At 45.2% G+C, this 15,183-nt stretch overlaps 1 protein-coding gene across 5 annotated transcripts in view; it reads right to left on the bottom strand.

The window, feature by feature from the left end:
* Positions 1 to 15,183, bottom strand: part of Frmd4b (FERM domain containing 4B) — a 232,549-nt gene that overhangs the window by 51,774 nt on the left and 165,592 nt on the right. For 4 of the 5 annotated variants that reach the window (XM_038318422.1, XM_038318423.1, XM_038318420.1 and 1 more), the window contains exon 7: positions 14,432 to 14,454. In XM_038318422.1, the coding sequence (XP_038174350.1) occupies positions 14,432 to 14,454 (23 nt within the window). Of the gene's footprint in view, positions 1 to 14,431; positions 14,455 to 14,635; positions 14,747 to 15,183 lie in introns of those variants that run through there. The other variant, XM_038318424.1, reaches the window with a different exon arrangement.

The following is a 15,183-nucleotide window of genomic DNA, read 5'->3' as shown; positions in this document are numbered from 1 at the left end:
CGGGATGCTAATGCATGAGCTACCAATTATAATAGGAGTGCCGAGTGCCGTGATATTAAAGCCTAACGGGGGGGGCCCCATAGAACAAGAAGTGAATCCGGCAATGGAACCTTACTCCAGAGGCTTAATTCCAATCGTGTTCAGAATTTAGGACTAAACAGGCTTTTACATTTGAGTGCACCACAGTAGCTGGGTGACTGTTTGCTCACCCTCCTGGGGACTTTGCCTGGGAGCCTGGACCCCAGTGAAGTCATGGAGCTTGCAGGGACAGCTAGGGCTGGCTTCAGAGCAGAAGGCCCCTCCCTATGGCTGTCTGGGCAGTACTGTTTATATGAACCTGGATCAACCTCTGAGTGCAGACAGAGGGCTTGAGAGCAGCTGGGGAGGTGCGGAGACCTCCTGGGGATGTCTCTGCCTTTCCCTGGCAATAAATCCACTCACCCTGGCTCGACATGCCTGACCCCGATGGCGATGGATATGTGATTACAAAGATACACTTGACCAGAGCTGTCACAGGGGACTGCTTTCTCAAGGTGCCAGGCAGACAGAAAGCCCAAAGAGCTATACTCCTTGCTGCTGAGTCTGATGATCTGAGTCAGATGCCTGGATCTATATGGTGGAGACCTCCCAGAAGTGGTCCTCTGACCTCCACAATTGTAACACGGCACATGTGTACTATGCACCCATATACATAAAATTAATAAAATGTGATTTAAATTTTTTTTTAAAAGGACAGGCTTGCATTTTATCTGGTTGCCCAGTCTGAGCCCTACCCTTAGGCATTCCAGCATTCTCTTCCTATATCCTGAGGGAGCTATCCTGACTCTCCACCAAAGACATTCCTCACGTAACCATTTCTCTGCAGATTCCCAGCTTCTTTTCCCTGAGTTGTATGTTTTTTCTTATTGACCCAGAAAGTCCTGTTGAAATGTGACATCCCCAATCTTTGTCGAGGAAGCCACATGACGGGGAAAACCAAAGCCACCCTCTGCATGCGCTGAAGTATGTGTGTGGTGTGTGGGAAAGCCACCCCAGCAACTGTGAGCACCTGCTTGTGGCAAATTGTAAACTCACTGGCAGTGACGGTCAGCCACCTGCCAGCAGATGCTGGCGAGGAAGGGAGTGCCGGCAATTAACAAACTGCACTTGATAGCACACAACAATCCTTGCTGTTTGTGCTCGGTGTGGGGGAAACCCTAGGTTTCTAGGGCAGTCGAGAGAAAACAAAACAGGGCTGGGCATGCAGCTCATTTGGTAGAGTGCTTGCCTAACATGCGTGAAGTCCAAGGTTCAATCTCCAGCACTGTACAAACCAGGCGTGGAGGCCCACTGCAGAAACAGGAGGGGCTGAAGTTCAAGGTCATCCTGAGTGGTGAAGCCATCCCAGGAGACGTGGGACCCTGTCCTCCACAGATAAAATCAAATAGAAAACAAAGCAAAGCCCAGGCTCCACATTTTACTTTGTTTATCTGTACCACAGCACTTGAAACCTAAAGGCAAGGTGCATGAAAAGGTCCAAGTTTACATTCAAGGACCAGGTAGAAACTTCATGTAACAAAGCAATAACTCTTTCAAAGTTAATCTGAGGGGCTAGTGAGATGGCTCAGGGGTTCTGGAGGATTCCTGCTCTTCTAGAGGACCAGAGTTCAGTTCCCAGCATCCATGCTGAGTGGTACATGAGCACCTATAACTGAAGCTCAAGGGGATTCAGCCCCCTCTTCTGGATCCTGTGCACACCTCCCCCCCGCCCACACACATATGAACATACACTAGGACAAACACACATAAACAAAAATAATGGATCCTTCAAAAAATTAACTTGAGAATGAACTTCTCTTGACACTGATACCTAAACATAATTCAAAATGTATGTGTAGATGCAAAAAAAACCCCAAAACAAAAAATCTACATTTAAATTAACAGATTGAGCTTGATATGAGGACACATGCCTATAATCACAGAACTTGGGAGCCTGAGACAGGAGGAGATGAAATTCTAAGCTAGCATGAGGTAGACTAAAGGAAAAGACAACACACACACACACACACACACACACACACACACACGAGACAGTATGCAAACACTATTCCGAGGCCCGTTATCTGTAAGTGTACCATCCTAAATATCAGACATGAACCGAAGGGTTACAAGCAGGCCTCCGAGACTGGAACAACGTCCTCCATCTGGGAATTCTAGTTAATTCTGTGTTCCACACAAAGACGCTGGGGAATGAATGCCTGCCAGGCCTTGGCGTGGCCTTGAAGATGATCTGATGAGGGGTCCCCTTCTTCTCTGTATGCGCTAAAACCCTATGCAACTCCTCCAGGTTCCACCTCTCATGAAGGAATGGGGGAGGTTTAATAACCCTTAAAGTCAGCAAAGTATACTTTCATGTCCGGCAAATAGGTGCAGTAGGGGTCAATCCATACCCTGTCCAAGCTGGCTCCAGTGTTGAAGGATAGATAGCACCTCACCTAAGTGATGAGATTATTACAAGGACCTCGATTACTACTTAGAAACACAGCTTCCTCAAATGGTTGGCAGGCGTGCATGACCACCTGGGGGTTAAGCACCAAAGGTTACACTCCTGTTTCCTATTGGGCAGACAGAATGCTGCCCCTCATATAAAATCTTGTTTCCTGGGTGGGGATGCGGCTCAGTGTCAGTACGCTTGTCTAGCGTGTATGAGGCCTTGGGCTTGATTCCCAACCCTGCAAGATAAGTAAATAAATAAATTCTCATTTCTTTTCGGTAATCTGTGGAATTTGGCCTTCAGTAGTAAATTTAGCTTATTATCCTGCTTCACTTCTCTCTCTCTCTCTCTCTCTCTCTCTCTCTCTCTCTCTCTCTCTCTCCCCTCTCCTTCTCATTCTTAGCTAAGGTGTCATATATTTCAGGTTGGCACTGATTGGCTAGGATGACCTTGAACTTCTGACCTGAAAGTCTCCGCTGACGTTCTCCCATTCCTAGCCTGACAGGAATCAAGCCCAGAATTTCACATATGCTAGGCAAGCGCTCGACCGACTGAGCCACGTCCCCAGACCTACCCAGGTATATCAGTTTACTAATTCCTAGAGAAAACGGCAGTAAAGGTGCCAAGCAGACAACATACACGATCTCTGACACAAGGCAAACTCACAAGTTTTTAATTTGGCATGATGCAGAAATATAATTTAGATGTTCATTATTGACCTACATGACTACGTCTGATTCTCTCTCATGCTGCCCGGCAGCAGTGACAAGTTGCGCGTCCTAGTCAGCTATGAAGCCTGCGCAGTAAACAACCTGTACTGGGTTGCTAGCCTATGACATGCAGAAGGGTAGATGTACTAAATGTAATAAATGGGCATAGTGGCAGGCTCCTGTAATACCAGTACTCTAGAGGCTGAGGCAGGAGGATTGTGAGATCAAGACCAGCCTGGGCTAGGTAATGAGATCCTGTCTCAGAAAAACAAAAACAAACAAAAATTTTGAGAAGTATTTTTATTTATTTTTAGATTTTGATATTTTTATTTTGCATGCATAAGTATTTTGTCTGCCTGTACTATGTGCTTGCCTGGTGACTGAGACATTCATAAAAGGGTTTTGGATCCTCTGGTATTAGAGTTATAGATGGTTGTAAAATACTTCATGGTTGCTGGGAGCCAAACTCGCTCCTCTGCAAGATCAGAAAGTGGCCTTGACCCGAGCCCTCTCTCCAGCCCACACTCGTATTTTAAATTCAAAGTAGTTTTCTCAGGACATAACTCTGTCATCAGTCAAAAAAGCATCTCTGACCTGTCAGATTTTCAGGCTCTAGGTATGTAGACATGGCTTAGTTGGTAGAATGCTTGCTGCGCATACATGAAGCCCTGAGTTCCAATCCCAACACTGCATGAACCAGGTGTTGTGGTACACACCTGTAATCACAACACGTTGGCAACAGAGACAGGATAATCAAAAGTTCAAAGCCGTTTTGGCTACATGATAAGTCAGAGCCCAAGCTGGACTACATGAGACCCTGTCTCAAACAAAAAAATAAATAAATTCAGGTTCTCAGGTATCATTCAAGACCCGCTCAATCACAAAGGAAGGCAATCTGCACCTATCAAGTGGATTAGGAGCTGGTGCAACGAAATAAACACAACACAAAGCAGATATGGGCAGTGGCAGGAAACATCCATCTGAAGGGAGAGGAATGGCCAGGAGGGTTGACCCAGCCTTTTGGGTGCCCACCACAGGAGGGCAGTTTCAGAAGCTCTGGGTGATCTAGCAGGGACACAGAGTGAGGGCAACACTCAATCTCCTCAGGTAGTCCTAGAGGACAGCCCATAGTCACAGGGTGGCAAAGCTCAGATCAAACCCTTGCTCTGCAGTCATGATGTAAACATTATCATCCCCATTTCATAGGTAGGAAAACTGAAACTTAAGAGGTGAAGTAACTTGAGCCGACAATAAGGATGATGTAGCTGCAATTCCACACATCTGCTTTAGCTACTTGGGGTCACCTCTCCCAGGGTCCTCAAGGAGGGCAGGGAAAATAAGGAAGGGGCAGATTGGCAGGGGGAAGACAGACCTTTTTTAGCAAGATGCTTTGGCTTTCCTTATTCTGGTGGTCTTAGATTAATTCCCTCAGAATGTGTGCTCCTTGGGTGGTTTATATTAGATTATACAGGATTAATTTAAACAGGATTAACTGCATGAAACATTTATGTATAGATAATAAGACTTAATGTGTTACCTTCTATTGCTCAGAATTTCTTGAACCTACTCAAACCAAACTACAGACTGCATGTCGTAGTACCAAGATACACCAAATTCAGTCAAATTTTGCCCTTTTTCTAGGCGAAGTGGAAGGATCTCATGAAACTCAGGCTAGCCTTGAACCTGCTATATGGCTGAGGCTAGCCTTGATCCTCCTGCCTCCAGCTCCCAAGCTCCAATACATGCATGTATACTTATGTCCAGCTTCCAATTCAGTTTTGTTTTGAAAAAGTGTTTTAAATATGTGACAAAGTCAAGTCACGGCTATTTTCAATGAAATCTTAGAACAAAGTGTAAACTCAGCCAGGGAGCCCGGATCTGTCTGCCTCTGCCTTCCTAATGCTAGAATCAAAGGTGTGTGCCACCGCACCTGGTACCATTTCTGATTATTTACGGTAACCAATTTAGAAAAAGTGCTTAGAGATTTGAGTCAATTTCGTAACAGCTAAAATAACACACTACCTTCATCTTCTACCTGTATGGGCCCAATATGTCAAGAGCCCAATCAGGCAGGTAAGTGAACTCACTGGTTCTGAGCTGACAGATAGGAAGAGGCCCAGCCAGTTTGAAGGTTTACCAAGGCCGGGTGGGAACTAGCAACAGGTTCAAGAGACCTTAGAGTTTGATCTTGGAGACTTGGAGCTCAGCCACCAGGGGAGAAGGGGGGGGGGGAAGATGAGGCAGGGAGGGGCCGGGGAAAGTCCAGTGACAGGACAGATGGAGTTCCGCCTACCCTCCTAAGCTGTGGAGTCTTACTGTCCTTGGAGTTCCCCCACCCCATCTAATCACTTCTGGGCCATATGTGAAGCCAGCTCAGCTTGTAGCTATCTGCAGAGTACAAAGCAAGAAAGAATTTAGCAGGATGTGTGCACCTCTGCTGAAGTTAGGCCCCCGCTTTCATCTCCATGAGAAAAACTGCTTCCTAGGGTTTCAGGTGTGAGTATTCCTTCTTAGGCTGCCTCTGGTCTCCAGCTCCCTAGAATCCCTGCCTCTACAGAACAATTAAGAGGGAAAATCCAATGACTGACTTCCAAGAATTCCAACCCTGGGTACTTGCTTCCTGGAGGAAGGCTCAGCATTGTGTTTATATGGATTTCTGTTGTCTTCATATCAACTCAAGGTATGGGTAGGTGTTGTTTCTAATTTGCTGGTAATAAAGTGAGGCTCGAGGTGCACTCCTGTTTCCCCATGTTCTACCAGTGCAGACTCAAACGCAACTAAGGGAGACCTTGAGAAAAGACCAAAAGACCAAGCAGCCAGCCTTACACCTGTTATTTGCACCAACAAGGTTTGGGATTTAAAACTGGCTTTGGGACTGGGGATGAGGCTCAGGTGATGGAGTGCTTGTCTACTATCTTAATTAGGGTTTCTGCTGCTATGAAAAGACACCAGGATTGTGGCAACTCTTATAAAGGAAAAAAACATTTCATTAGGGCTATCTTACAGTTAGAAACTTAGTCCAGTCTCATCAAGGCAGGAAGCATGGTGGCAGGAAGACAGCCATGGTGCTAGAGAGGAAGCTGGGAGTTCTACATGGGCAGGAAACAGGAAGAAAGAGCAGCATGGGGCCTGGCTTGAGCTTCTAAGGCCTCAAAGTCTACCCCCAGCGACACACTTCCTCTAAAACCTTCTCCAAGAAGGCCATACTTCCTAAGAGCGCCACTCCCCATGGGCCTATGGGGGCTATTCTCATTCAAACCATTGCACCTAGCATACACCAAGTGCTGGCTTGGATCCCCTGTACTTCATAAACCTGGTCTAGTGATACAGGTCTATATCAAAGGACTCTTGAGGAGAAGGGAAGAAGTCATCACTCATAGCTACATAGAAAGTTCCAGGCTAGCTTGGGTGCCATGGACCCTGTCTGGAAAACAAAACGTCTGGGCTCTAAAGTTAAGAGTGCTGACTGTTCTTCCAGTGGACCTGGGCTCCCTTCCCAGCACCCACATGGAGGTTCACAGTTGTCTGTAATTCCAGTTTTGGGGATTGGAGGCACTAGGCACACACTTCTTTCCGGCCTCTGAAGGCACCAGTCTAGGCACACTCCTGGTACACAGACATATGTGTAGGCAAAACATTCCTACACATAAAATAAAAGTTTTAATTAGAAAATACAAAACAAAACAAAATATTGAATTGTATTTGGTTCCAAGTTCCTTGTTCCTAGTTTTGTGATCTTAGATAAATTAACCTTTATAAGTAAAAGTTCCCAAATTATTATTACATTTTTTTTTTTGAGACAAAAGTCACACTTTGCAACCCTGGCTAGCTGGGAATTCACTATGTAGATCAGGCTGGCCTTGAACTGATAGTGATCCTCCTGTCTCTGCCCCTTGAGTACTGGGATTAAGACATGTGCCACCATGCCCCAGCTTCCAAATGCATTTTAAAAAGAGGCATGGTAGCATGTTCATACTGTTCTTGAGAAGACTTTAATAGATGTTAGGACAGCACCAGCTTGAGCTCAGTAAATGTCTGCCTTCATTTCCTGTCACAGTGCTCCAAATAAGACTCTACCCAACACGTCAATCTATCATTACATTCAGAACAGGCTGGGAGGGAAACCATTATCACTATATTTGTTCTTATTTTACATTCATGGATTTATTTTGTGTCTTTGGGGGTGTGGGCACACCTGCCATGGCAAGGGTGTGGAGGTCAGAGGACAACTTGCAGGAATCGGGTCTCTCCTTCTACTACTTGGGTCCCAGGGATTAAGCTCGGGTTACCACTTTTATGGCAAGTGCCTTTACCGCTGTGTTATTGACCTGGGGATTATTATTGTCATCGAGGAGAATGTTCAGTAAACAATCAAGTTAGAGTTGCCAGAATAGATACTTGGGACAGTCATACTAAAATATTATTTGTTAGTTTGATGGCATTCCAATTGAACTTGGCCTTCCAGGTTTCTATTTGCTGAATCTGGTAACTCCAAGGGTCTGGAATAAACCACGGGGAGGGGGATGGAGACGGGGAAGGAAGTTGAAAGTGACTTGGCACTTCCGTGTTGGAAGCAGCCTGAGAACTGGTGGCAGATGAAAGTGTGACCTGGACATTCGTCTTTCAACATCACAGTCACATACTTTCGTTGGTGTCATGCTTTTCCTTTCTCAACCCTCTATCAAAGACTTGTCCCAACACAGGACATCTGCTTCTGTTCTAGAAAGCTCTGTCAGTCAGCTAGAGACAGTTCCTTCTGTGGCCAAACCTGTGAGGCTGCAGGCTTGACTAGGATCAACTCTCAACTTTTTTTTTAAGTCTAAAGAATTTTGATTAAGAATGAAAAGGTGATGAGAGATTTTTCTAACCATTATCCCGCCTGCTGAGGACTCTTGGCGTGTCTGCTTTGAACTGTCAACTCTTAATAGCTGGTAGGAAAAATAAAATCTGTAAGGATTATTTAGGTTGAAAAGCAGGTTAGCATAAAACTCTGTAAATATTTTAAATAAAAATATTTTAGAGTTGGGCGGTGGTAGCTCATACCTTTAATCCCAGCACTCAGGAAACAGAGGCAGGAAGATCTCTGTGAGTTCGAGCAAACACTGTCTCAAAAAACAAACAAAAAAAAAAAACAAAAAAAGGAAGAAAAAATATTTTAGCTCTCATTTTATTGATAGAAGCAGGAGGAACCACAGTCAACAGGGTCTTTGGAGAGCTATTTACTTAGTAGTTACAAAACTTCAGTTTGTAAATGAGGAAGTTTGAGGGATTGGCTGCACATGGAGAATGCTGTTAAGAGGGCTGACCTATATTCTTAAAATCCAGAGCTAGAAAGCGGGTAGGCAGGAGAAGAAGAATCTACACAAGTGCTGTTTTCTCCAAAAGCATAGAAAGTCAAAATCTGGAACCTTCCTACTAGAGAAGTCAGCTTGAGGCCTGGAGGCCTTGCCACTTCTTCCTGCCTCAGGTGACTCCGCCCATCCAGAGCACACCCACAGGTGGATTAGATGCACAGCTGCACGGGGTTGCGATACAGCTCCTGCTATGACTCCGTGCTTCCAGAACCACTCCAAAAGACATGCAAACACGTCTCAGCAGGAATGCAAGATGCTTTCCTTACCAGGTCACCCTCAGCTCCAGGGACAGCTTGCCTCTGAGGGGTATAAGTAGTTGGTGTCCACCACTCTCTACTGGTATGGAAGACTGACTGATCCATGTCTGAGACAGCTACTGTCAACACCATACTGAGCTTCACTCCAGGCTCACATAGCTGTCATGAGTGCCCTGGCCTGGTCCACTCTCCTGGAGAGAATCTCAATAGGTCAAGGGAACAGGACTGATCTGTTTGGGCCTTCTGTTGTCTTGGTTGCATCTCATCCTTCAGATGTTTAAGGTATGAGGGAGGTACTGTTAGTTTCTGCAGCAGCAGCATCCTGCCTCTGTCTCCAAAGCAGTTACATCATCACCAGGCGCCTTTCCACCAGCAGCTATGCGCCAAGTGCACCCTTTAAAAGCGCCTGCCGGGCACAGCTTGCCCTCTCGTCTCTCCTCTCTTGCCTCTTCTTTCCCTCTTGCTTCTCTTCCTCCTCTTGTCTGTCTGCCTCTCCCAAGTCCCCACTCCAACACCACCTGCCTTTCGCTCTTCTGCTCTCCCCCTCCCCCAACAAACCTCTTGCGCTAACTCTGTTGTGTGTGGTGTGTTGGCTGAGCGGTATACCTTGGCAGGGTCCGCCTAAAGGTACCCACTATCACCATCTTTTTTATTTATCCTTTCAGGTACAGAATACATAAACTGTAAAACACAAAGCCCCCAATGTCCCCACAAGATTATGGTGAGTGACATGAAGCCTACAGCCCACGGGGCAGCATCTTGCTCAGCCGTTCAACACTGCAGATGTAGCCCTTCCTGGGGAACCCAGTGTCTCTGAGCAGACTGAAAACTTGGAGAAAATATGGGAAACTTGGTTTAACTTTGGGTTGTTTGAGCCAGGGTCTTTCTTATGTAGCCCGCTGGCCTCAAATTCATCATGTAGCCCGGGATGATATTAAACTTCTTATCCTCCTACTTCTACCTCCCAGGAATGCACCAGCAGGCCCAGTTTTATTCAGTACTGTGTGTGTGTGTGTGTGTGTGTGTGTGTGTGTGTGAACATAGGGCTTTGCACGTGTTACCAAAGGGCAACATCTCCAGCCCCTTTGTTTAACTTTCATCGAACACCATGAGGAACGCACGTGAAGAAACACACTCCTGTCTGTGTGGATATGCTGAATTTCTTTTAATACACCATAATGCCTTATTTAAAAGAGTTTGGGGCAAATATTTACTTTGCACATATGGGTGTTTTGCCTGCACAGACGTCTGTGTACCACATGACGGCCATATCCATGGAAATCAGAGAGAGTGTTGGATTCCCTGGGACCTGAGTTACAAACTGTTGTTAGCCGGCATTTGGGTGCTGAGACTTGAACCCAGGTTCTCTGGAGGAGCAGCAAGTGCTCGTAACCACTGAGCCCTCTCTCCAGCCACTGTAAGTCTTATTGATTCATTAAAGCCCAGTCCTAGATAAGACAGACATGTACAATTTCTGTCAGTTTCAATGTCAATGCCCATCTTGACTCTGCAAGCAAATTTGTGTTACAAGTTTGTGTTTTCGTTGAGACTCAAGAAAACTTGTAACACAGTTGACCCGTCCAGGACTCCAAAGCTCAGTAAGCGGGACAGCAATAATGCCATTTTCACAGGGCTGCAAGAGGGCAGAGGGAACAATAAGGCAGCCTCAGCAGCCTGCTAATATTGAGTATTACCTACTCAATACTGAGATAAACTTAGTTTCAGACAGGGAAGCTGCCATACCTATCAAGTGATTTCAAACTAAGTGGTTAAATTCCAAAGCTCCTGAGCATCGCTAACAGCTTTTGACTAATTTGAGCCCTCGGTACAGCTCCTGACCTCTGGGAGCTGTCTGGTTGCTGCTGCTTTCTTCAGCAAGAGCCTGTGGTCATGGCTGTTCACCTCTGAAACCTTAGTTTCTCACTGCATACAAACGCCATAACCTGGCATCCCGACTACTTCTCTGAATCACACACCTCAGCTTGCTGCTCTCTCTTCTTTTCCCTCCTGTTCCCCACATTATTCTGCCTCCAAACAGGCTTTGCTCAAACTCTTATTTCAGAATGCCTTTAAAAATAACAAGCTCCACCCTTCTTATTTTGCTTCCTGCCAGGGATCCTTCCGAGTAAGTACTTAAGTTCCTTATCATAACCAGTAGGAAACCCTGATCTCACAATGTTCACTGGGAGTGGAGTGGCGACTTCCATTTGCTTTAAATAGCTGACAGCCTGAATTTCTAAAGGTCCGACCACTGCAAAGATAACAAGTGCTTTGGTAACACAACACAGGCCAACAGAGAATTTCGGAAAGCTGACCCAGCCAGGCTTTATCACTGAGCCCGCCACAGTGAGTTTGCAAAGGCAAAAAAAGGGTTTTGTTTGGTTTTGTTTTTAAGATCCTGAAAGCTGAGTTACCAAGTAACTAAGTGTTAGGATGCTTCAGTTTGTAAATGGAATATGGGAAACTTCAATTTTCACTTCACTGTAGGGGTCAGAATAAGGGTATGGTTAACACCTACCTCTAAATGGGAAGGGAACGGACCCAATTTATGGTGGTGTTACAAACATGCACCTATTTCCCATGGGAAAGGAACTTCTCTGGATGCCTGAGAGCAATTAACCAGGTGGGGAAAATGGCTCAAGCATGAATGCCACCAAGTTTGATGCAACATGTGAGTTGTGATATCCCCCCATAAAAAGTACAAAAAAAGTAAAAAGAAATAAAATTTTTAGTCTTAAAAAAAAAAACCAAACACAAATCATTTCAGTTTCAGGTATACACAGATGTTCTCCATGGCATTATTTACAGCAGCTGAAACCCAGGCAACAGCTCAAGGTTGTAACAGGGGAATGGTACATATGCCATCAGTTTGATGGATGGTCTAGGCAGATAAGATGGTAATGCCTACAATCCTAGCAATGGAGATGGGGGGCAGTTGGAACAGAAGGTCAAGGTCATCTATGACTATACAGTGAGTTTCAGGCACGCTTGGGCCACAGGAGACACTGCCTAAAAACAAAAATACAACCAATAAACAACAGCCAAATTCTAATGGGATATTAAAGCAATGACTACAGGAACGGCTCTAGGCATCTCATAAATACAAATTCAATCCTCCTACCAACCTATGGCGTACTTACAATGATTAGAAGTTCCATTTTACACACTAGCCTTAATCAGACTTGAGAGGTAAGTAATTTTTCTAGATTATACACACTGTCCATGGCAGAGTCCGTTTGCCTATAGTCTTTGCTCTAACTATGATGACACTGGTCGATATTTTATTATCAGGCAATACTATATACAATATTATATATTGCCTGATTTTCTTACGTTATTAGTTTTATAAAAAAAATATTTGGCAGAACCAGGCGATGGTGGCTCATGTCTTTAATCCCAGCATTCATTCGGGAGGCAGAGGCAGGTGGATCTCTGTGAATTCGAGGCCAGCCTGGTCTACATGAGCTAGTTCTAGGACAGGCCCCAAAGCGACAGAGAAATCCTGTCTTGAAAAACAAAACAAAACAAAACAAAACAAAACAAAAGGTTTGGCAGAAGAACATGTACTGCCCATTGGGGAGGAGATTAGACAGGGCAGGGGTGGGTGGCAATGGATTCTGTTCCATTGTCATCTTTAGTGACAGCTACTCATCCTTGTTATCAATAATTAGCGCCTTTGTAATTTACAGTTCTTCCACTCCACTGACTTCCTCTAGATCCCAACTTACAGATGAGGAAACTGAAGCTTGGGAAGAATAAATGGCTCTTTTGGGGTGACACTAAGTTTGTGCAAGACTCAGTTCCGTGTGCTCTTTACTACTCAGCAGAGGTAGACAATTTTAGGACCGTGTGTGACATATCTTCAGCCTAGGGCTCCTCAAGGAAACTGCTAGAACCCAGTTAGACATAAGGAAGGTCTGGGTAAGACTTGGCTGGAGCTAAGTCGGCAAGAGCAAACGGTCTAGAGATGCAAGGGCTACAGTCCTGCAGGCGAGTCCCTAGCAGCCTCCCTCTCTGTCAGGTTCTGGGTTCTTCCAAAGGAAAGTTGGTGAAACCAACCTTTCCCTTTTTTGGTCCCTGAACACGTTATTACAGCTTTCACGGACCCGCCTTTCTTCCACAGCTCTTCTCAGATGTACCCACGAGACCACATAGAATCTTGATGGAGATTAAGGGGACAGTAACCACTGGACCAGCCGAGGTGTAGCCAGAGCTGAGTGCTGTGGATACTGCCCCAGCTACCTTCGTGGGTTAATTCATAGCAGTCCCATAGGCTAGGCTGCCTTTCACTGGTGAGAAAACAGAGCTTAGGCTGTCTGACACCTGCACACACCTCACAGAGTCAAGAGTGAGGGAGGGACAGTAAGTGATCCACATGACAGAGCCTGAAGCCATCATAAACTGACTTTATAACTGCCCTGCACAACCAGAGATCTTATGGACACACAAAATCATATGCACATATGTGTATTTATGAAAGTAGGAGAAATTGAGAAGGTGAACGGGATTAGAAGTAGGGGGGGTAAAGACAAGATGGGGGGGGGACATAACGGCAAAGCCTGATTCCCTGCTGAGAAGCACCATGGACTCAGTCCTGATGTATAATGACTATACAACATCACACACACAAACATACGCTCACATCTACACATACGTACACACACACCAAACGCTCTCGAGGAGACGTAGTGGTGAGTAACTGAAAGACAGGGTGTTAGGTGGACACCCCTCCTCTGTCCCTCTGGATGGGCAGGGTGAGGGGAGTGGACTATTCCTCAAGGACAGGAAGCCATCAAGCTTGGCAGGCATTACTTTATCAGCCCGACACTGAGCACATCATTCAAAGACTTGGCTGGGAACAAGCACTAGGCGATCTGTAAATAATCCCCGGGTGAAGTTTTCAGAAGCAGAACACGAGCATGACAGAGGCCAGGCCTTCAATGGGTCATTGACCCGGGCACTGCTTCCCATCAGAGGCCTCCCCTCCAGCTTTGACAATTCCCCCTTTTCCACCTAGGACCTCAGCATTGAAGGGGCAGCATGGGTGAGGGTGAATTCACCACACACACACACACACACACACACACACACACACACACACACGACACTCTCTGGTGATGTGGCCAGCAAGGAACTTAGCCCGGGTGTCTGTGCAGCAACAATACAACTGCTGGGTCAACTGGTTTCAGGGTGAGGCCCCTTCAGGGCAGCTGCAAAAGAGCCCCTATTAATCCCTTAACTAAGCAGCTGACAGACTTAATCTGTTTCTGCATACGTTAGGACCCCTTACACACAACGTCATTATATGATAAAAAAAAAAACAAAAAAAAACAGCACAAGTTAGCAAAAGCTTTTCATAGATTTCTTCATCCCAATAACCAATGTGGTCCAAATACTAGAACTTTGGAGGGCTTCTGATTATAATTTCCCGTCACTCTGCCCTTAAACACTGTGAGAAAGTTTCATTCTTAGAGTCATTCACCCAAAGAACACGCCTCTGTGTGAAGGAAGAGGCCATCTGAACCGCCAGCCTCAATCCGCTTTCTTTTGATTTTGCATCCATTATTATTTAAAGCAGCTCCTTCCACAACTGGGAAACCTCATTCTACATAGGAACATCAGAAAAGGAATCATTACCTGGTATAATCTCCCTTGCTTTCCTGAAATAAAAATAAAGACACGATCAATATGCATTTATGCTAAGCTCAATGGATGATTTACTCTTGGTTATTTTCCCTCTCACAGACTCCAGGGCTTCTTGTTAAGAAAGGTACCTAAGGAGCACTACCCACATGGTCACTATCGATAAGAAAATACAAGGATACATGAGCTGTGTCTTACCATTAACAGAAGTGACTAATATGTATATATGTTCTCCATATGCATATATATATATATATGAATATGAAGAGACACAGATGTCATTTCTCTGCTGTGTTGCTAAGATCACAGGACAGATATATCTGCATTGCAGAGCCATGCTTTTCAAATGGGATGCACTTTTTAGACTATGACCCAGGTAAATCAACACACATTATTTGCTTTCTCTTTACTTTTTAAACAAGAACAGGAACTGACTTTGCTCGTCAGCGCCAGTGCCTTTAAGAATTAAAGGGCCCTTTACACAACCTCAGGAAAACGTGTACAAAAGTTGCTAAATTTAAATGAAAATTACAGCTGTTCTAACAACTGCTGCCTCCCGAGTTCTAGTAACTGCGTCCTTTTCCAGGAAGACAGGCTGAACTCTCTTCCCTGGGTGCAATCTAAACTTCGTCATGTCTTCCAGAAACACTGTCGCACGCTAGTTCACGCAAAAGACATGAAGCAGAATTCAGCAGGTCCCAGTTTTCACTGATAAACCACAGACTGGTTTGAAAGTCCATTGGGAT

The sequence above is a fragment of the Arvicola amphibius genome, chromosome 2, assembly GCF_903992535.2.
Source record: "Arvicola amphibius chromosome 2, mArvAmp1.2, whole genome shotgun sequence".
Classification (NCBI taxonomy): Eukaryota; Metazoa; Chordata; class Mammalia; order Rodentia; family Cricetidae; genus Arvicola; species Arvicola amphibius.
Note: the sequence above shows the minus strand (reverse complement) of the source record. Positions and strands in the feature narration are given on the sequence as shown.